Source organism: Pezoporus occidentalis, unplaced genomic scaffold (genome assembly GCF_034315485.1).
Source record: "Pezoporus occidentalis ecotype Australia unplaced genomic scaffold, CSIRO_AGI_Poc_V1 ctg19, whole genome shotgun sequence".
Taxonomy (NCBI): domain Eukaryota; kingdom Metazoa; phylum Chordata; class Aves; order Psittaciformes; family Psittacidae; genus Pezoporus; species Pezoporus occidentalis.
In genome coordinates this window covers 6,511,395-6,533,447 of record NW_026913748.1, presented here as the reverse complement: position 1 = coordinate 6,533,447, position 22,053 = coordinate 6,511,395, and the positions used below count along the sequence as shown (strand labels likewise).

At 43.8% G+C, this 22,053-nt stretch overlaps 1 protein-coding gene and 1 long non-coding RNA gene across 2 annotated transcripts in view; one reads left to right on the top strand and one right to left on the bottom strand.

The window, feature by feature from the left end:
* Window positions 1-22,053, top strand: part of NINJ2 (ninjurin 2) — a 48,764-nt gene that overhangs the window by 24,766 nt on the left and 1,945 nt on the right. The window contains exons 2-3 of the mRNA XM_062616590.1: window positions 20,665-20,896; window positions 21,863-22,047. Coding sequence (XP_062472574.1) covers window positions 20,665-20,896; window positions 21,863-22,026 — 396 coding nt within the window. The 3' untranslated portion in view covers window positions 22,027-22,047. The remainder of the gene's footprint in view (window positions 1-20,664; window positions 20,897-21,862; window positions 22,048-22,053) is intronic.
* On the bottom strand, window positions 1,780-19,166 carry LOC134162459 (uncharacterized). Its single transcript, XR_009964333.1, has 2 exons — window positions 18,595-19,166; window positions 1,780-4,010 (listed from the first exon to the last, which is right to left on the bottom strand). It is a non-coding gene; the product is annotated as an uncharacterized LOC134162459 (long non-coding RNA).

The window sequence follows — 22,053 nt, the reverse complement described above, 5'->3', positions numbered from 1 at the left end:
TTTCATTCACATTTCCCTGCCTAAATCTCACAATTTACGTCCAAGTTTATCTTCCCAACCACTTTCATTCATAATTTTCCTGGTTGCTTTGCAAAATAAACCATTTGAGAGCACCAAATACATGACTAGACAAAACCACAGTAAACATAATGGAAAGTAAATCTTGTGTCTTTGCTTGGGCCGGTCAGAACCAGGATGGAAAGCTCCCGGGTTAACATCCTAACAAGAAAAACTGAGATTATTTACAATGTTGTTTCAGAATGTCCTGGATTAAGGTTCAGTTCCTCTTCCAATTTATTCTAATTGCTTTGTCATTAGCAGGAGTTACTAGGCTTGCCCTGGCAGTCTCTATTCTAGGAATTAACCAGCTCTACTCAGCTTGAAAATTGGAAATCTGCTATAGGTGCTATTACCAAAGAAGTAAGAGGGTACAGGGAAAATGAAATTAAAAAGGCTAGAAGTTCAAAGCAGCGCTAAAATACTGTGTACTTACTCCTATTAAACCTTTAAGATGCTTGTGCTTTATTAACAGTATTGATGATTAAATGTGCTGTTAATAAGCCGTGCTGGAATGGGGAGCCCTGGAGGAAAACAATAATGCATAGCATTAGCTTGCAAGATTTTTTTGGACTAACTTGGTGAAGGATGCAAAATGTGTAAGGTACCCAAAAAAATAAGAACTGATGAATGAAGTTGCCTAGTTGATGCTTTTCCTTCCTGATAAATGCTGCTGTCTGAGAATTATAGAGAAGCAAAGAGCAAGTGTTCCTGATGACACAAATAATAATTCGAAGTTTGTTCAAATTGAAAGGGCTAATGCTTATGAGATCAGACTCCTTATTACAATTGAGAGTTTATTTAGCAAAGACATGGTATGAATATAAAGCTAATTCTTGGTAGGCTTTTTGTTGTTTGAAGATGAGTATGATAACACACAACACGAGGAGCATCTAACCATGTATAAACACAAATCCTAAATAGCTTTTTTCTTTTTCTTCCTTTTTTTTTTTTTTTTGAATCATAGCTACTGCAATAGCTAGAAAGAAGTGTGGGGTGGGGATGAGGAGAGAGAAGGGAAAGAAAAAGGTCTGGGATATGGTTTAGTGCATGGTGTCCCTGCCCATGGCAGAGGGGTTGGAACTTGATGATCTTAAGGTCCTTTCCAACCCAAACTATTCTATGATTCTATGAAGAGTTTTCTTACTAAATATAATACGAACTTTGCTACAGCATTATAGCTACTCACTTAATTTTAGCACTGCTCTTTATGAAGAAAATAAAATAGAAAACAGGTAAAAATGGCTGGTAGCAGGGAAAAACTAAAAATATATTAGAGGGAAATCAAGAGGTTTTGGTATGCAAAATGCAGGTGTCTGTTAGAAGGAAAATGTCAATTGTTAACATTAAGAAAAGACTTATTCATCCCAGGCACGCCTGCAGTTATACTGTTACTTAAGGCAATATAACTGATGCAAGGGATGAGTTTTGTTTTTTATGTTTTACAGCAGAAATAATTCCAGTACAGGAATTAAAGGAGTGGATTTTTTTTCCACCAAACCAGCCTCCTCTTATTAACTCATTTTTAAGTTTGAAAACTTGGATGAGAAAAGGTTCAGCTATTTCAGACTTTACTGGCTTCTTTAGCTGCAAAAACTAACATAAAGGATTAGTCTCAACTTTCCAGACTAAATTAAAACCCATGGTGTCCTATATCCAGTGGAGTTCAATACAGTTATCTTGAAAACATGATGATGAAATAATACTGCAGCTATTTCTCAGTTATGGTGAAACCAAGAACGATTTATTAAAAAAGAACATTTAACTGGGGCAGGGAATAGAAATAGCTACTGAGTATCTTACTGCAGAAAAAGATCTGGAACATGAATGATTTGGTGCAGCAGATTTGGTTTTCTGTGCTGTTGGCAATTCTTTTTTTAAAATCAGGTCTTTTTTTTAAAAAAAAGAAACATTAATAAGTGGCATATGTGGAGATTGTACACTGCAGCTTGAAAACAATGTGCTTTTTAAGAGTAGTATTTGACATCCTATGTATATTGTTTTCTTAACATACAAAAGATTTGTCAAATTGGAGTGGCTGTATTTGATCTCATATTTACATTTCTCTATAACTGAACACAAAATGAGAGCCATCATGTTGTCATCATTCTCTAATTCACTTCCTTGGCTTTTTTAATTTATTTTTTGTTTATGCTGTTCCTTTACATATTCTTTTAAATCATGGGGAAAATTGAGCATAAATGATTGATTTTTTACTTTTTTTTTTCCTTGGAAAGTCTCTCTTCTACTTCAGAAACATAGTTTATATATACCAAGAAAAGGTACTATAGATGACTACACAACACTTGTTCTCTACCCAGACTAATATAGATTTATCCTTACAGAAACTTTGTATTCATCTTTAAAGTACACATTTGAAACCTCTAAGAAAAAGAAAATCTCTATGATGGTGGTCAAACATTGCAATAGGTTGCTCAGAGAGGTTTTGGACACTCTATCCATTTAACACTTTAGTGATATGACCCTGAACAACTTGAAGTATCTTTACAAAGTAGCCTAGCTTTGAGCCGAGGGTTGGACAAACCTCCAAGGGTACTTTCCAACTTAAGTTATACTCTGTTACATATGAAAATAAGCAAATGCATGTTAAAGTATTCTCTTTTCCCCTCTTAAGAATCAAAACCAAAACAGATATTTTTAATGGTCTCCTGCTTAACATATCCCAATACAAAGGTTTCTGTCAGGACCACTTGCTTCTCCAATAGCACCAGTGAAAGACGTCTATAGTTCCAGGAGCAACAGCACATCAAATCTTGATTTGAGTCCTATTGGCAAATGTGCAGCAGTGTACTCTTGTGCTAGGATCCGGCAGTGTGGATCCACTCGTGATGATGTCTGGAGTGACTGTGAAGCTTGGCAAGGTCAGGACTAACAGAAGTGCAATGAGAGTTCACGTGGAAGGCAGGGCTGCTGCTGAAAGCGTGAAATATGCATGGTGTTTCTTTGAGTGGAGGATTGTTTTTCCATAAGACTGGCCACAGAGGCATCTCCCCCTTGACAGAAATGCTGTTCTTCAGTACGTGAAATAATTATGAGATGAATATGAATTGAAAGTGCACTTCCTCTTGACCTACTTCCCAGGCAGGGAAGCACAGCTTGATGCCCTCCTGTTTGGGAAAGGTAAAATTATCTCTCCACATTCCCTAGGCTCTGCATAAGCCTCTATTGTTTGGTACCAACCACATGGCTAATTATCATACCTACTATGCAGTCTCTTTTAATTATTTCCTTCCATCTCTTGTCAACACCCAGGCTGACTAACCAAACTGGTTTCTTTGGAGAAGTGTACCTGTTTACCCCATCAATAAGTACACCTCTTTTTTTGTTTGTACTGTGAAGGTAAACATTCAGAATGATAGCGTAAACTGCCTTTGGGAAAGTTACTGATCATTCCGAGGTGCCCCAAGACTCTGTGCATCTGAATCCTGCCTTGCTAAGTGAATAGACCCTTCTTTATTCACAGGGCTGCAGGATGTATTTTGTTACCTCACCAAAAAATCAATTACGTGTTCCATTAATGCTGGTGGAGTCTGGCTGGGACCCCAAGCCTTTATGTATAAGTCCCACAGCACCTCAAGGCCCAGAACAGGACAGTAATGCCACTTCTGTGATAATCTACTTGCATGAAGAACCTAAGCTCCAGAATTAGTGCTTTTGCTACGTGAACTCTTCCTGCGGCTCTCATTCTGGTGTCCGTAAGAGAGTACAGAGGATGCCCCAGCACAGCTCTTGCTGGCACTTCAAAGCCACCAACTGTGCTGGCATTCTGAGAACTGCTGAGAGGCTTTGTTTGGTTTGGTCTTGGGAGTCCTTGGATAGACAGTTGATGATTATTGCAGGTCATTTCCTCCTCCTATGGAGTCACTCCATGGCTCTTCTATCAAAAGTAACTGAAAAGGGAGAAGCTGCTGGGATTTTCTGCCCTGGGTAAGCTTCTCCACAAGGATAAAAGAAAAGTAAAAAGAGAAAAGTGTAAAAAAGAAATCTAGAGTCAGTTCCTGATTTTCTACTAACTGTCATAATTGATGTTTTGCTGTAGCAGGGTATTACTGCATCCAGGCTGTGACAGCAAGCACCAAAAGTATAAAGGAGAAGAGAAAGCTCAGAGAGAAAGCAGGCTGTGGAGATGCCTAAATTAGCAGTGAGCTAAGTCAGTAAGTCTGTGCAGCCCCACATAGCGTCATGCAGCTGTACCAAGTTGGGCTGGAAGCAGTAGAGAGCAGGGTGTTGCTAAATGATTGCCTCAGTTAATCCATAACCTGAATAAACCACCCAGAGATAAGCAAGAGATGGTGTGTAAATTGACAGAACAAGATCTCAGTTCCAGCTTCACAGGCAGAAGTTTGTAGGTCACAGTGAAGAAAATTTATGCTAGGGAAGAATCTAATCACGGCTTCTGTTCTTTCCCCATGCATACAACATGAAAGATAATGCCTTTTGCTGCAAACTTCACCCAGGAAGAATTGTGAATCAGGGCACATGAATCACCTGCCAAACCCTCAAGTGCGTCAGTGATAAGAGGATACAAATTCAAAAGTGCAGGTGCCATATCAGCAGCTGGAGTGAAGCTGGCAGCACGGCTAGAGACAATGACCATTTCTGAATTCCTTCCTGGCCACAGTTTGAATTGTTCATCTCATGTTCTACATTAAGATATGATGCATCTGAGTGATGCTACCTCTATGAGACATTAGGATGTCCACCAGAGTTGTCTTGCTTGTCAGTGGTGATAATTTCATTCAGTTTGAGCATCCGTAGTTGCTGCTGTAATCTTAGACATCACTAACTAAACTTTCCATAACTACTAGGCGTGTCCAGTAATCAATTCTAGATTTATCTAATCTAATGTGGGTTTGGAGGTTTTTGTGTGTGTTGGGGGGTTTCTTCTCTTTCTTTTTTTTTCCTCGAATGCACTGATATAACACCCCCCCCCCCCGTAGTTCTGTTGTTAGCAAGGATACTTCATAGGGAAACTCCTTGATGAGGTTAATTCACAGGAAACTGTTTCAAAGGCATTGTTTTGGTCGTCAAAGCAAGCACGGCTTCAGCTGAACTGGGCTCTGATGTTCTTAATTTATTTCTGCAGCCTAATTAAATGTATCTTTCTTAATTAATCACACTAGAGAAGATTGCCTCACATGCATTTAAACCCAGTCTGACTTGCAGAAATACTGAGTGTGCCAAATCCACCAAAGCCAATAGGAGTTATTAATCGGTGCTCCTGGACAGACACCCACAGCCCAGCACTGCCCACTAAATGTCTGCTCCTATTTCCCCAGGGAGGTCAGTGGAAGCTTCTTCCACACAGCTTTCAACAGAAACACAGGTGTCCATTGAGTCAGGTACACATCAAACAGGTCCTTGGCTGAAGCTAGTTGCAGCCAAAAGGCCATTCCACAGCCATTTGCTTAAATGTTGCTTTGGGTTCCCCAATGCAAAGCACTTCCTGTGACACTTTAGATATATCAGCATAATGAAGCTCAGTTTATTTCCATCTACCTCCTTCAACTGACTAGAAAGGCCTCAGAGTGTATAATTTTCAGATAGCAGTATTTTGCTGCACTGTAGCCTGGAAGAGCTGCCTAAGCAAAGTATTGTGGCTGAGGAGTTCCCACTGGTTATACTAGAAGTTCCAGCCCTGTTGAGCTCATTAAGAGGAACAACACTTAGGTTAATGGTTAGGAAGACCACTACTAATTTGGGAGTGGAAGATCTATTGGTCAGTTATTGCTTTCATGAGTCTGAGACAGAATGTTGGACTGGATGGGTAACAACAACAAGGTCTGATGCACCCAACTGCTGTTATCAGAGACAAACCCGTGCAAGGCACCTTGGCTCCACTAGCTAGGAAGGAGCCAGCAATCTGATCTTCCTCTCTATACATACTTGCTGTTTGCAGGGCATGCTTTCAGCCACATGAACTTTCTTAGCAGCCCATGAATACTTACTAACTCATTTCTAGTTAATAATCTAGAAAGCCCTCAACATTTTTTCAAGCATCAAACCCCATTCTTTAGGACACTTGAACAGTCTGGTTTTGAGATGCTGTTCCCTAAGCTGTCATCTATGTCTTAGGGTAGAAAGTGATGGTATGTGTTCCTTCTGCTGCCACATCCGAGGCAAGCAGCCCTTCACAGTTTAAGGCTATACAGAAACACTCTCTTCAGAGCACAATTGCCCTGATCATTGATTTAAAAATTGAAACAGAAGAATGAAGTCTATGCTTGCTTACATTCTGCACACTATCAGTAAATGAGGTTGCACAGGATTTAGGCCAAGGCCAGTTTTATTTCTAAGCCACTATCTGACATTTAGTATTGCTTTTACATAAAACTGAACAGCCACAGCAACAGTTGCATGAGAAACAAAGCTCAAGACATAATACTGCCCAAACCCTACTGCAGTGTCTTTCCTGGGGTGTGAGGAAGAGGAATTTAAGACTTTAGAAGACTACTGTTGACATCTAAGGTATGTAGTGTTAATGCAGGTGAGACTGTTTTACCTGAAAAGAAACTTTACTGGAAGAGTGTGTCAGGTGGTTGGTATTCAATATACAAAAGAATACAACCTATGGCTAGGATTAAACAAAAGCAGCCATTAAAAAAATATACAGCAAATTTAGTAAGAGCCACTTTTACATGCATGACCAACTTCTGAAGTAGTTCTTTCTACAGAGCTTCCCCTCCTGGGCTTTTTTGTAAACATTGCTTGCTATTATCTTCCAGTCACAACTTAGTCCAGGGCCTTGTGTTTTGTTTTCATACAATATAAAAGCACTAAGTTAACTCTAAATCAGGTGATTAATAGAGGGAAAAGGAGGGAGAGTGCACTCTACAGTTACCGCGTATTTCTTTGACTGTGTGGATTCCTGTGGCACTTTATCTTAGTAAGTTATATCAGGCATCTTTGAAGACCAAACAATTATGCTTTCCGAACTCTTTGCCCTTAGACTTTGATGCCTGCTCTGCAGCTGGTCAGAGAGGTTTCCAAATCATACAACATGCTTTTGCAACAGCTCCTAACCTAGGGCTCTACCTAGAAAGCATATAACCCCTTTTAGTCATCGTTATATCTAAATTCATAATCCACTGGAAATAATTGCTAGCATATTAGCAGAGGCATAGCATAACTGATTGCACTGCAAAACTTCTTGCTACCATCTTAACAACGGAGCAACCTTTTGCATTTACAACTGAGCACCACCTGCTGGTTATCTCATCTAATTTGGCCTATTTTTCCTGCCACCCTCCTAGAAGTAAATCCTGGGAGAAGATCCTAGGTTTTAGAAAGACATACTGGTGTAGAAGTTACAGCTGGGTGCTGTGACATGGGACCTGAGGTGTCAAAGCGGAGCTTTTGAACTCAGGTAGGGGTAGCTGAGGTGGCTGGAACATCCACCAGAGTGAGACAGAGCTGCAACAGCCCTTCCCACTGCATCCACTCCCCACTCAGCCTCAGGCACCAACACAAAGCAACTTGCAAATAAAAAGCAAAAGCAGCAGGGATCCTTTCCTTTTCTGTTGTATTCCTGCATGCCTCATCCTTCACATTTTAACTGATTTCTCCTAAATGAGTTTGCCTTCCTTTCTCCAGCACCCCACAGTTGAAATGCAAGTTGCAGATTGTCTCATCTAATTCCTCTGTTGTGCCAGTGACCTGGTGATCTCAGTTTAGCTTTAACCACGTAATTCAGTTTGCCAAGAGGAACACACCTGTTACCCTACTATTATGATCCTGGCACTTCAATTCTGCCCCTTTGATCTTACAAAGTATCTTAATGGAGATGCTTTCAGAGCCACACTACTGGAGTATAATTTAATTTAACATTGTGAACATAAGCTGAGATGGCAAAAGATAAGTGTTTTAACTGTTTAACTTTCATTGAACCCAGTGGAAGTTGGGCAGGGAAGTCACAGTACCATTTTTTAGAAATGGGAGATACAGCTACCAGCTGTTTCAATTCTGATCTCTGCCCAACAGAAATTCATCATTTATGTTTAACATACTCATATACCATTTTTATAGCCCATTATATTACTGCCTTGAATTCAGTATGATTAGCTGCTGCAGCACCATCAAGCTGCACTGAAGAATGGAAAGAAAAAGGAAAACCAACCTCATCCTATGAATACTTTTGTCAACATATCAAGCTATAAACCCAAACAACAGGATGACCCCACCCTTGAAATTCCTCCAGGAGGGCAAGGGAAAGCCAAACTCAATATTTCTAATTACCAAGGAAAACCTTCCACTATATAACCACCTTAAATCTCCTCCCAGAGCTTTACTGTACATCCTGAGGCAAGGCTTTGGCCCAGCTTTCAATTAAATTATTAATAGGAACAATAGAGTCAGAGTTTCCCAACTCGGATTCCTCCAGTTGCTAAACCCATGTAAAGCAACACGATACTAGATATACGCTGATTTCAGATTTTCCTCCTGTACCCGGGGTTTTGTAAGGATGTTGTGTTGGATCTTTCCTTTGTTCCATATGTGGGAAGGGTTTCCTTAGTGACCCAGTTAGCTATGTCCATTGGCCCCAGTGCTCTCTAGCGACAACACCTTGCCTGTGAATGGTGGGTTCCCTACAAGAGCTGAGCCTCTGTAGGGGCTTAACTACACTAATTGCAGCAGCTGCCATAACTGCTTAGCCTGGGTACTTCCAACTTATTGTACAGAGGCTGTAAGTTGCCTACTCCAGTAAACAGGGCATAGCTGGGACACACTACCCCGCTTGAGGATGGTGTGGGAGAACGGATGCTCTGTGCCAGCTGCTGTTCCCTTGGCTATCAGAAGGCTCTAGAAGAGGGGAATGAACACCCGAAGCACATGCCACAGGGCTATGTAGGGGAAAGAGGGCAAGTAACTCAGCGAGCATCAGCGAGAAGGCTGTCCTGGGGACTTTAAGGAGACCAGCAGGTTTATACACACCAGGTAGTCCATGAAATTTCCTGGGAGGGAGACCAAGACTGAAGGAATAGACTCACTGTGCAAAGACACTGTGTTTTAAAAGTTAGTGTGTCTCACCCAACAATTTCTCTAATTATTTACCCCATTTTTAGCTTAACAGACTGTTCTCATAACTCCAGTTTTACAGACTAGAGAGGTTTCTTTGCTCTTTGATGTGAGGTGATTCTACCTCAAGGTTCTGGCTGCTTCAGGTTTCTGTCACATATGGCCAAATAAACAGGTTCTGACACAAAACTTACCCTGACCCTGTCTGGATTTTCCGGTTGGTTCAGATTCATGTAACTTCACCTAACAGCAGCAAGACTGCAGAGAACCCCGAGCATCTGCTTTGCAATAGTGCCTCCAAACCAGTGTCTGCATCCCCCTTGAACAAAGACACTAGATATACCAATGAGAATTGGAAAACTGGGTAGGAAGAGACAAAGGGTGGGATTATTTGGTTCCAATGGTAGGCAAAGACTCAGCAAGCTGCAGTCTGAAAGAAGGGAGGTAATGCTGCATCTGTCAGAAAACTAGATCAAATTCTAGGTTATTTCTGTGCAGGCTGCCTGTGTGCTCCTAAGCAAGTTTGTGCCTGTCATAACGAAACACCCATAATGTGATGAGGTGTCTGGGTGCCACTTGAATCAGACAGTAATAGCATCCCTGCCTTGTGGGACATATCCCCTCCCTTTGCAACTGAGGTATCTCTTTCCTGACTTGAACTACAGTGACAAATCTTTTCCAGAAGAGGAGAGGAGAAAAAAAGCTGCTGTATTCAGCACATTACCTCCTTACAGGCTTCAGAGGGACAAAAGTTTAACCTTAGCTGCTTGAATGGCATACCTCTAGGCATCTCCAAGGTATTTCACTGAGTGTTTTCCACTGCTTTAAAACTCTGAACTTGTATGTTTCCCACTGGATTGGCAGACTATTTCATAGATATCACTTATACGTTCAAGAGCTTACTTGCATACATGAGCTCAATTTTCTTCGTTGCCTTTTGAGGACGCCTAAGAAGCAGATATATCCAATGGGACATAGGATACAGGTGAAAAACAGTTGCCTTTACTAGTGGAATTTGTTTCATGTATCTTCTTGATTCAGTCTTGCTTCATATCAACCCTTTTTGAAGCAATGCATGCCTAAACAGCTCAATGGTTTATCACTGAAAGGAGATATTTAGTTTAAGCTCATGAATTCATACTCAATTAAGAAACTTGAATATACACCTTGAAGGTTTGATACAACAAGTGTTGGAGATAAAAAAGTCCTGTTGTGGGTACTTTAGAAATTAGCTATGCCTCACACCTTGCCCTGAAATAAATGAATGATTCTAGCTGCTGGTAGCCATCCATAACTCCTGTCAGGTAGGTGAAGCTTTGTAGCGAATGGAATAGACACAAGTGTAGGACACTGATCTCGTTCTGTACTCTGACATCTCCCAGTGATCTGTGATGCTCCCTTTTGGCTCCTCAACTGGTTCACTTATTAAAACCTGGGTGATGGTTACATGTGTAAATGCTCTGCACAAATTAACAATCAATCCTACTGAAAATTCAGTTTAGCTTTGAGGAACCTCCTACTTTTTATCTCTAATAGAGTTAGGGTAAAAGGCTCTGACTGAGGGCAGAGCTCCATTGTGCTAGTTACTGTACACATTAAAAATAAAAAGAAGGCATTTGCTTGAGCTGGGAAGCTCTTACATATGAGAATTTGAACAGTTTTATTTCAGTTTTGCAAAGAATCCGAGCCAGAAATTACACAACAGCTTAGAGCCAAGCTCAGACTTCTCCAACTCCTAGAAGCGCCTTTACCCACACAGTCCCATTCTTGTCCGCTTCAACCACAGCAGCAGTAAAACCCTCAAAATGTAGCTAAATGACTTGCCATAATCAATCCAAGAACAAGAGCAATAGCCTCTGTTAGACAATAACCAAGCCACAATCAGAAATGCTAACGTTTTCACCCCAGACAAAGCAGAACTAAACCCAGAGCACACAAACATGTCAGTTCTTCAACTAGGCTGGGAGAGACACCATGGATATGCTCAGTGATTCTTAGAGGTTGCTACCATGTATGCTGAGAACACAGCCATGCTCCTTTCGAGCACAGCACCTCACATCCTCTCCAGGTTACCCATCGCCCCAGCTCTGGTGAGGCAGTAGCAGCCTTCCTTGGCACAGCAGGATACCAGTCAAGAGGCAGCCCTGCAAGACAGAGCTTAAATGGAACAGCATTAACACTAATTGAATCTGAACTACCATAGCCATGCATCACTTTGCATTTTCTTGTGTTAAAATGCAACAGCTATTTGTTAGAGCACTCCTAATGTGTTTAAAATCTTCCCAGTGACAGCTGATGTTGTTTCTAAGTGAGGCATTCCCAAGTAGCCTAGCACAGACCTGAGCTGTGGCTCTGCAGACTTCATTACCTTGAAGTGCTTTGCTGACTAGAAGTACCTGCCCCTGTAACCCCAGTTACTACCTCGCTAGTTTCTGTAGTCAATACCTACTTTGGCCAACCTGGAAAACAAAACAAAACCAACCCCCAAACCCAAAACAAAACCATACAAACACTGGGATTAAGGATTTACCAAAGTTCAGATCAGCAACAACACCTTTTTTTGTTCACCTCTCCTGATGGCATGAGGCCAGATGCTCAGCTGCAAACTGACACAACTCAGTGTGCCAGTTCTGAAGAAAATCAGCAGATTCAGCCTTTTTAGATCCAGATACTGGCTCAGCTTTCTGGCAAAGAAGGAAATTAAGCCTGGCAGTTTTTGAAGAAAGAGAATACTATGCACCCAGGTGAGACTAAATCAGTAGGGTCTGTTAGGAGAGGCTGGTGAGCACTGCAATAGGAGACAGACACTCACCCGCAGGACAAAGACATTGTGAGTGTTAGTACACATGAAACTGGAAAAAATGCTTTATGGATGAAAGGCCTTATAAATAATAGAGGAACCAAACCCCCTGAGTTTCACTGTTTATGGATGTGATTTCATCAGCTCTGTCTCTATTGAAACCTTCAGTCATGTCCTCTCGTCTTTCCACCCAGACTCTCACAGCTTCCTTTCTGTGGAGAGCCCTAAGCACTCAGAGGGTGACCAGGGGCACATATGTCAAACTAAGTCTGCAGGTGAACCTGAACTCCACATCCTTAGGGTGATGCTTAGCCTGGGAAATGCTACAAGATGTAAAGACCCCATGGAATAAGAAAATCACCTGCCTAATTTGAACAGCATCAGGTTCACCTGCATGATGAATTCAGATGATGTGTACTATATACATAACACCAGCATATGCTGTACTTCTACAGTAGATATTAGCCATCTTTCTCCTTACACATCACCTATGTAAGTGTTCTCATTAGTTTACATATGAAACATTAGTTTACAGGTGAAACTAACATCCAGAGAGAGCAAGTAGGATTCCCCAAGTCACACAGCAAATGACAACCTCAGGGCTCCTCACATGAAAACCAGCATCAGACCAGGGCTTGGATGGCTCTGTGTACAGTACAGAGCTGCAGGTCACTGAATGAACACAGCACAAGGGACTGTTGCTAAGACTCCCTTTTTTTTTTTTTTTACCCTACACATCTGCTACAAACCAGAGTCAGTGGGGAGCTGGACCTTTGGTCTGATCCAGTACAGCTGTTTCTATGTTCCCTTAGTTTTAAAAATCAACCTGACCCCTCAGCACTGGATGCAAACACCCTTCAACGTGGAAGAAGTTCAAATTTAGGACCTTGCTTTAGGAATGTTTTGTATTAAAATGATTTATATGAACACATTTGCTCTTTGGATCTGGCAGCAGCCTGTGATCAGGCCCAGATTTTCTTAATATTTTGGGCCATAAGCCATCCAGCTTGCAGATTTATTCATCTTAACATGTTTAGCTTTGTTAGCACAATGCAGTAGTTACTGTTGTGCCTCCCGGCTGCTCTTCCATTTTTTATAAACTCATTTTCTCTGCTAACCTACTTTTAATTTTTTTCCTGTAAAGCTTTAGTCTTCCCTTGCCTTTTTTTCCCCTCCCTCCCCAAAACACTGGAAACAAAACTGCTCTGGGTGCTAAACACTAGTGACTTGAATAGGCTCCAGCTTCTATATCCTAGCTTTGAAAATAATTGTTCCCACTAATCCTTTGGAGTGCACTCCCAATTCCATACATTCAAAGAGCTCTCCCCCCACACACATACACACCCAATTGCTCGTGTCCAACAACCAGAGATCATGCATCAGCACATTGTAATTGCTGGTGCCAAGCAGTTCTTCAGCCCCCAAACCCACTAAGTGCTTCTGAGCCATGAATGGAGGCTCCTCCACCAGTGCCACTGCCCTTCCCATCTTGTCCTCATCCACAGCTACCTGGGAAAGAAAAATGACCTCCTATTCCAGCTCAGCCCTGCAGCCTGCCAGTCAATTCATGGAGCCCTTCAATTCAGTATCATAAATACATTTAACGAGGAAGTTTAATATGGATTTGAGTGATACATAATTTATGTTGCCCTGTAGCATAGGAAGCTGTGAGTGGCATCTGAGAGTGAACGGATTCAAGAAACTTGCCATACAGCAGCACAGAGTGCCAGATGGGGAAAACACCGGGAGAGAAAAAAGAGAACAGCAGAGGGAAGGGGGTGCATGAAGGAGAAGGGCTTAGTAGCAGGAAGAACTGTGAAAGAAAGACAAGGTGAAAGGCACAGGGTGAGGAAAGTATGGAGAGAGGAGGAGCTGAACAGAAAATGCAGACTGGGGCAGAAAGGGTCTGCAGGATGAATAAGAGATGAGAAGAAGCACGAAAAGGGAGAAAAGGAGAGCAGGGCATGCACACTTGATGCGACAAGCAGGTCTCTGCAGGCTGCGAGTGCCGCAGCCAGCTGGGAAACAGAACAGACTGCCGTGTCAGCCGGAGGGCAAGGGCGAGGAGAGGCACCCCAGCTCTCATGGGGCTCTGCTCCCCCTGCCAGCCACAGCCAGGGGACTGCCTGGCTTCCCTACCCACTTCCAACCCTTCAGCTCTGTGTGGTGTTAGGTTTTGCTGTGTGACCTCATTTAAAGAGGTTGTAGTGAGAATATGAGGCCAGCCTTTCAGCTGGGTAAATCAGAGAGGCTGTGCAGGCAGTCTCACCCAACCACACTTTCATTCCTTGAATGATAGTAGTGTCCTGCCTCAGCACCCCTTAGGTCAAGGATGAAGGTCCTGAGTGCTGCATCATGCTGTGACATCTCTGCCCAAGAAAGCTCACCAGGCTTGCTTGTGGGTGTGAGATGAGACGCAGGAGGTGGTTGAAGCAAATGGAAAGTAGGAGTTTGGTGAGACTAGAGAATATGAAAACTGCTTAGCAAGCACACAGGATCTGTGCCTGCTATTTACCACCCAGGCTCCCACTTCTGACGAGGCACTGGCTCTCAGCTCCTGGAACTTTTTGGTTTGAGAGCTCTCATCCAAACAGTGTCTGATCCCTCTGCTACCTTGAGCAGTGACCTGTCACAGAAGTGTAGGGGAATGATCTCCACCATGCACGGGGAGAGCTGGGGTACCAGGAAAGAATCCCTGACTTATTTTCTGGGGTTTATCCAATATGAATTGAAGGCAACACAACCACTTGGCTCTGAACAGGACCCCTAGAGAGCAGAACAGATGGCTATATTAAAAGGAAAAAGCCCTGAGCACAACTGGACTAGCTGACAGCCTCCACAGAGGCTGAAGAGTCTGACTGGCCCTAAGCACTCCATTTTCCTTCTGCTTGCAGCATCCATGATAAGGTTTACTATTACTTTTGTTTGTGGAAAGCAGCCAAGATGCTTGCTGCAGTGCCAGACTGGAGAAAAGCAGCCCTTGCCTCCCAGAGTTCACAACATAGCTGGTATTAACCAAAGCATTCCTTGTGTGTCCCCTCTCTTGCACACATGTGGCTATGCACAAACCTGCTTCCTTGCCTGCAAGCAGACACATATGGCTCTGTGAGAGAAGCCTGACCAGCTCGGTGGGCAGACTCCTGGTCTGCTGCTGTTCCCAGCGTTGCCACTCATGCTGTCTGTGCCCAGGCATGGCAGAAATACGACATTGGCTCCCTTCATCCCAAATGAGCTTATGAGGATGCGCAGGGAGCGAGCTTTACTGGAAAAAGCAGAGTAGCTAATCACTGTGCACTTAGGAGTATTGATTGAGAGGAGGGCCTTCAATCTCTGCTTTCTGCTCGTAGAAAGGGAGGCGTGCTCCTCTCTTACCTTGCAAGATGACGACTCTCTGAGTGCTTTAACCTTCATCAACTGATGTATACAAAGTACTTCTAAAGCTGCCAACTGGCAGCTGCTGTGGAAAAATACCCTGGATTTTCTCAGGTCCCTGATGCTGCGTGTGTGCGTGCCTGTGTGCGCTCGCCTGTGTGCGGCTGCCTGCTTATCAGCTGGGATCCCCGCAGCAGGCGTCTCCGCACCTACCCCTCCGAGAGCATGGCTTGCATTCATGTCTCTGTTTTCTTTGGCTGCCTCCAGCATTTCCCTTGGAACTAGTGGCCAATGGTATAGCTTCTCCTCAGACATCCCCCTCTGTCAGAGCACTCCCATGAAGAGGATTATCATTCTCATACTTGTGAGCCTCATGCTGCCCCACTGTCTCTTTCAGGCTGTTCTCCCTTGGGGATAAGGTCACAAAATCCACAAAGCACATAGATTTGCAATTAGATCTGCTCTGAACAGTACAACAGGAGAAACTGTAGGTTTTACAGTAACAGTCCAAGCAGCTTTAGAAAAAGCTAAGAAAGCTCTGCACCCCCTTTGCCCATATTTAGCTGAAATTCCTCCCAAAGTTTTCAGAAGAAACTAGCTATTTCTTGCAAAAATAAATGCATAAGAGAAAGCAAAAAGTTTCCCTTGAAATCTAATTTCAGTGGAAACTTTTCAAGCAGCTTCAGTGAGCTGTGGAGCTCAGCATGCCCTCTGGTGCCAAAGCCAGGTTTCACAGGCCTTGGAACCTGCCAGCTCCCTATGGCAAAACCAGAGATAAGTTTAATAAGGAAAAAAATAAACCCAATCCCACTCTTGTGGTGATATTCAGGCTTTTTTTCCTAGAAAAATTCATACAAAACCTAAAAATAAGTGAGAATTAAATATTTGTGTGTGTGCCTTGAGTAAGAATAAAGACTCAGAGTTATAAAACATAGACGGGTGCCTTCTTTGGCCCCTGTAATGATCTGTATCACTGTGCCACGTTTACACAAAAGGAAGCAGAAGAGGATTTGCCTGAGGTCAGACTGAAGCCAGTGGAGTCTTTGCAGGAAAAGAGACTGTCTCATATGGGAAGACAAAATGTCCTGAAATGGGACACGGCAGCCGAAGTCCAGCACCAGTTGAGCCAGCGCTGTTCTTTTTTAGCTCCTAATTTCCCTCCCCTTAAAAAGGGGGCAATAATGATACAGCCATATCTCAGGAACACTGGTAGGTGGTGCTTTCCAGCAGACATGCTGGTTATGCAACAATGCTTGCAAAATAAACTTGATGTCTGACTGCCAGATCCAGATTTCCTCTCTTTGATGCAGTATGGGGAAGAAAAAACAGTGATCCCCACTCTCAGAAGGGGAAGACTTTCAGAGTGACTAGAAAGACATCAGCACAAGCCTGATGACATAAATCACTTTGATGAGCCTTCAGGTATGTCCTGCAACTTGACTTACGGCTCTCCTTGCCAAAATGGAATAATTTTATCTCCCCAGTGATCCCACAGCTGTCTGGGCAATCCTGCTGCAGGGAAAACTGAGTTGCTTGTGAATCAGCTCCCGAGTCCCAGCAGTTTATAGGACTGAACTTTAAGCAAAAGCAGTAGTCCCACTTTGAAAAGCTGGGCATGCATTGTGGCAAATCAAAAAGTGGGGTCACAGCCATGCATTCATACCCCACAGATCCAGTGGTTAGCTGGTGACAGCTATGGCACCAAGAAATCCCATGCAAAATCATCCTCCTGCATTAACCCAAATGCTGCGTCTCTGAAGACTTCTGGTTTGTTTAAGCCTGTTGTTATTTGAGACTACAGGCTTGCATTTGTAGCTGTTGCACTAGGCAGAATACTCTGGAAGAGCCAAATCCATAGAGAAGCTGGATTTCTGCAAAGGCCACCTACATTACGCATCCTGTTTGTTTGTTTAGCTGCCTAAACGAAAGCTTGGTGTCCAACTTTCACCATGCAGTAACCTTTTGGCCACCTTTGTGGATCTACTAAGCCTGGACTAACAGAACTCTGAAACAGGAATCAGTTTCTCATTGCCAAGTGCAATCGTTTCCCACATCCTGCAACTCTGCAGTGGAGAGTGGTGGCCGTCCCTGCCTGTGACACAATGTCCCAAAGAGGGGAACGTGCCGCTGTGCTCATACACACTGGAAAAGCCACTGTGAAAGCTGTTTATTTTCACTGCCCAATCATCTAGGACACAGAGCTCAGTTCACTGCAACTCTGCCTCTTTCCACGCTCCAGGTAAATAAGCGTGGGAGCAGCTCAAAAGAAGGACATGTTTTCATTCAACAAGAGCTCCTGATTTGCTTTGTTTGTCTCCACACAAGCAACTGGGAACAGATGTCTCGGCCTTTTTGTACCAGTCACTCATCTGACAAAAGCTCTGTCTAGTTTGTACAGCGTCCTTGTTCTCACACCCTTAACTCATCATTACACAGACATAAACTATCAATGCCCAGCCTTGTGATGCTTCAGGGAGGAGGGTTGACTCTTCAGGAAGAAGGAAGAAAACACATGAAAGGAGTCAAATCTCAAACCTTGCACCAGTTGGTAGGGGTACTACTCTATTGCAACAGGATCATGTACTGTTGAGCCAGCTGAGAGGGGGCAATACTTAAATAAAGATTTTTAAGATGTGTTTCCAGGATCTGACATTTTGCTGGCTTCCTTTCCCTGAGATACAAGATACCTCTAGTCTGCTCCAGACACCAGACAGTAATGTTTAAGAAGTATTTAACCCCTACGCACTGCCTTAGAGTCTTTACTGGCTCTCTAGACTTGTACTTTTATCTCCTTCCAGTATCTTTTAACTTCTACCTTCCACACAGCAAGCAATATGGGCTTTGTGAAGGAGTTGTTTAACCACAGTAACTTCACTGTTAGAAACCACAAGAATTACACGCTTAAAGCTCTCAGAAAAAAAAACCTAAAAATCCCCAAAAGCACTTCCTTACCTCAAGCCAGCCACTTCTTCAGGATCACAGTTCACTAATAGCTCAAACCAGACACATTCTTTCCTGCTTACTTTTTGCTATGCCTCTTTCTCACATGAGGGTCATCACTGACACAGACCATGAACCCCTTCTGAAATTCAGACCCAATTTCAGTATCAGACACACTATGACATATAGCACTCTCCCAGGATCACTAGCCTTGCACATCCTCCCACCCTGGCACAGACAAAGCCGCCTTTGCACAGGGATGCACAAAGACCAGGGACAGCAGCGTGAAGCAGTAGCCAGAGCCCTTCTCTCAGTGCCATGCTCAGAACATAGAGGAAAGCTTATGGTTTGTACTTTATCTGATATAAAAGGACCACAACAGGACTTACCATTATGTTGTAGACACAGTCCTACTTCCAGTATGCACCTGGAGAAATCTCTTCCACCCCTCCAATCAAAAGTGATAACCTGAGGCCCATACCTAGCTTTTATTTCCAGCTTTAAGGGGTTATCCATCTGACAGCACTGAGGGCAAAGCTACCAGTCATGACTACAGCTGACAGAAAGATGATGATTACCCAGAACTGCAGACTGTGTGCTATGTGTAAGTGTTGTTTTTCTTTCTTCTTAAGAAAGAATATCATAGCTTGCTGCAAATATATCCAAGTCTTTTGTAATTGGTGCATTTGCTGGTGATTAGTTACCAGCTAATGATATTTTTGGGTGAATTGAAAACTATTTTTCCCTTTTCTATCTTTTTTTTTTTCAATCATTTGGATCAAGACAGCTGACAGAGGAACTCCCTTAACAAGAACTGTGGAGAAAAGGTGGATGGCTAAAAGCAGCCAAATAACCTACAGCTTGCACTTGGTTAAGAGCAACCAGGTGATTTCCCCCTTGTAAATACCTTTTCTTTTTAATGACAAAAAAATGTGCCTGAATGATTAAAGTTAGGTGTGATGGATCCCACCCCTTGTCTCAGTGCATTTATGGTGCCTGGTGAGTTGAAGAAATAGTTCAGAAACAAAAATGTGGATTGCCCCATCTACTTTAGCATCTTGTCTAAGACAGTAGCAAGCAAAAAGTGCTCAGAGGAGATACAAATTCCAGCCACTGACAGTTACAGAGTCATAGAATCACAGAATAATTTAGATCATCAAATCCAACCATTAACCCAGCGCTGCCAAGTCCACCACGAAACCATGTCCCTAAGTACCACATCTTTCAAATACCTCCAGGGGTGGTGACCCAACCACTTCCCTGGGAAGCCTGCTCCAGTGCTTGACAACCCTTTCAGGGGAGAAATTTTTTCTAATATCCAGTCTAAACCTGCCCTGATGCAACTTGCGGGTATTTCCTCTTGTTCTATCTACTTGGGAGAAGAGATTGACACTCACCCTGCTACAACCTTCTTTCAGCTAGAGAGTGATAAGGTCTCCCCTCAGCCTCCCTTTCTCCTAGCCAAACACCCCAGTTCCCCAGCCGCTCCTCATCACACTTGTGCTCCAGACCCTTCACCAGCTCCATTACACCTATCTGGACCCGCTCCATCACCCTTCTCTGGACCCGCTCCATCACCTCAATGTCTCTCTTGTAGTGAGGGGCCCAGAACTGAACACAGGATTCGAGGTGCGGCCTCACCAGTGCCCATTACAGGGGGATGATCACTGCCCTGGCCCTGCTGGCCACGCTATTTCTGATACAGGCCAGGATGCCACTGGCCTTCATGGCTGCCTGGGCACATGCTGGCTCATGATCAGCCAGCTGTCTACCAATACCCTCAGGTCTTTTTCTACTGAGCAGCTTTCCAGCCACTCTTCCCCAAGCCTGTAGCATTCCACGAGGCTTTTTGTGACCCAAATGCAGGACCTGGCATTTTGCCTTGTTGAACCTCATATAATTGGCCTTGGCCCATCAATCCAGCCTATCCAGATCCCTCTACAGAGCTTTCCTACCCTGCAGTGGATCAACAGTCCCAGCCAACATGGTGTCATCTGCAGACTTACTGAGGGTGCACTCAATTCCCTGATCCCCGTCACTGATAAAGACATTAAGCTGAACTGGCCTTTGAACACCTGACCCAGCGAAAAGATCTCTCTCTAATTCCCTGTAAGTTTGAGGCTTGTCTGTGTCCTGAAGGAAGAGAATTTAATATTCCTTGCAAAATCCCTGGCTCTGGGTAATCTACATTGTTGTAACTGTGGACAAATTTGTTTTCCATAAAAATACCCGGTATTTTTCTAACCTTGCTGAGCTCTTGATCCCTGCAGGTACCTTGTGCCTCATAGTATCATTAGGCGACTGTGAGGGGAGACTGGGCACTCTCAACACGCTTTAACTGCAACTTTGACTCTTTTCCAGGATTTCTAGATAAGCCCCATGGGGAGACAGCAGCCTGTTAGATGCAGACGGGTCTGTCACCTTAGCAATCATTTATGTGATTTCTCCTGTCTCCCCAGGGCATGAATCCCCGGCTCCGGATTAATGGGCCAATGAACATCAACCACTACGCAACGAAGAAGAGTGTGGCAGAGAGCATGCTGGACGTGGCACTGTTCATGGCAAATGTCACGCAGCTCAAAGCGGTGCTGGAGCAGGGGTCATCCTTCCAGTACTATGCCACCCTCATCGTGCTCATCAGCATCTCCCTCTTCTTCCAGGTGGTGATCGGGATTCTCCTCATCATCACTGGTAAGGTGGCCACCGAGGCGCGTGAACCCTCGCAAGGTGCTGCAGGGGCAGGGCACCCCATTGGCTGGCAAGGGGGTGGGAGGCAGAAGCCTGTCTCCCCAGTGCATTCCCCCTGGCTGCAAGCAGGGGGGTTGAAGACAGCTTGATGTGGGCAGTGGGGAGGTTTGTGTTACTGCTTTTCTAAGTGGTGAGTGGGTTGGGATTTTCTCTTGCGTAACAGCACTGAGCATTACTTTTCCCTTACTTCCCCACTGCTGAATCCCTGTTGCAGGGAGAGGGCTAAGTTTTCTACCTCTTGCTGACCATCCTGGAACATGCTCCTTCATACAGCTCCTGCAGATACTGCATTTTAGCTGTATCGTTCACCTCACTCAAGCTGGGGCCTAAGAGAACAATTGAGGAAGAGATATTAACCCTATATTAACCTCACATTTAACCAATCCCACAGTTTTCTTAATGCCATACAGGCAACACCACCATTTCAGACAGGCTTGTCCAGTGCTCTGTCTAATACAGGAGTTGCTATACTTTGGCCTTCAACACATGCCCAGTATTAAATATGTGAAGAATGCTGCTTTTTCCTGTACAACCTATGTGGTTTTTAACGTGGGACATGGGATCAGAGTCTACTTGAAATCCTGTGATGTGTTCCTTCTGCTGCCGCACATGGCACAGCCTTTCCTGGTGGCAGCCGCAGTGGCTGTAGCCAGCTGTGAGGCCAAGGGGGACAGGGGGCCACAAGGCTGCTATTCACATGGCTTATTCACCAGACAGCCCCAGTAACCAGCACGTTCCCATATCTGAACTGATCAATGCCCATCAGCTGTGGCCCCTGTAAAGTTCCTGGGACTATTCCCCCAGCTGCAGGGCACCATGGACATTTACTGGGCAGGGAAGGCTTGCAGGGGCTGGAAGACTTGGAGTCAAGCTACAAATCTGCCTTTCTTTTTGCATCGTGCTGCACAGCTCGTTTGAACCTGAATGATGTTGCAAAACAACCCCGCCTGAATATACTCAACAATGCTGCCACAGCTCTCATCTTCATCACAGTCATCCTCAACATCTTCATCACGGCCTTTGGGGTGCAGAAGACCGGCCTCTACCCTAACAGGAATTTTAGACCTTATTAAGTCACTGGCAAATGGAGTCAGGTAAGA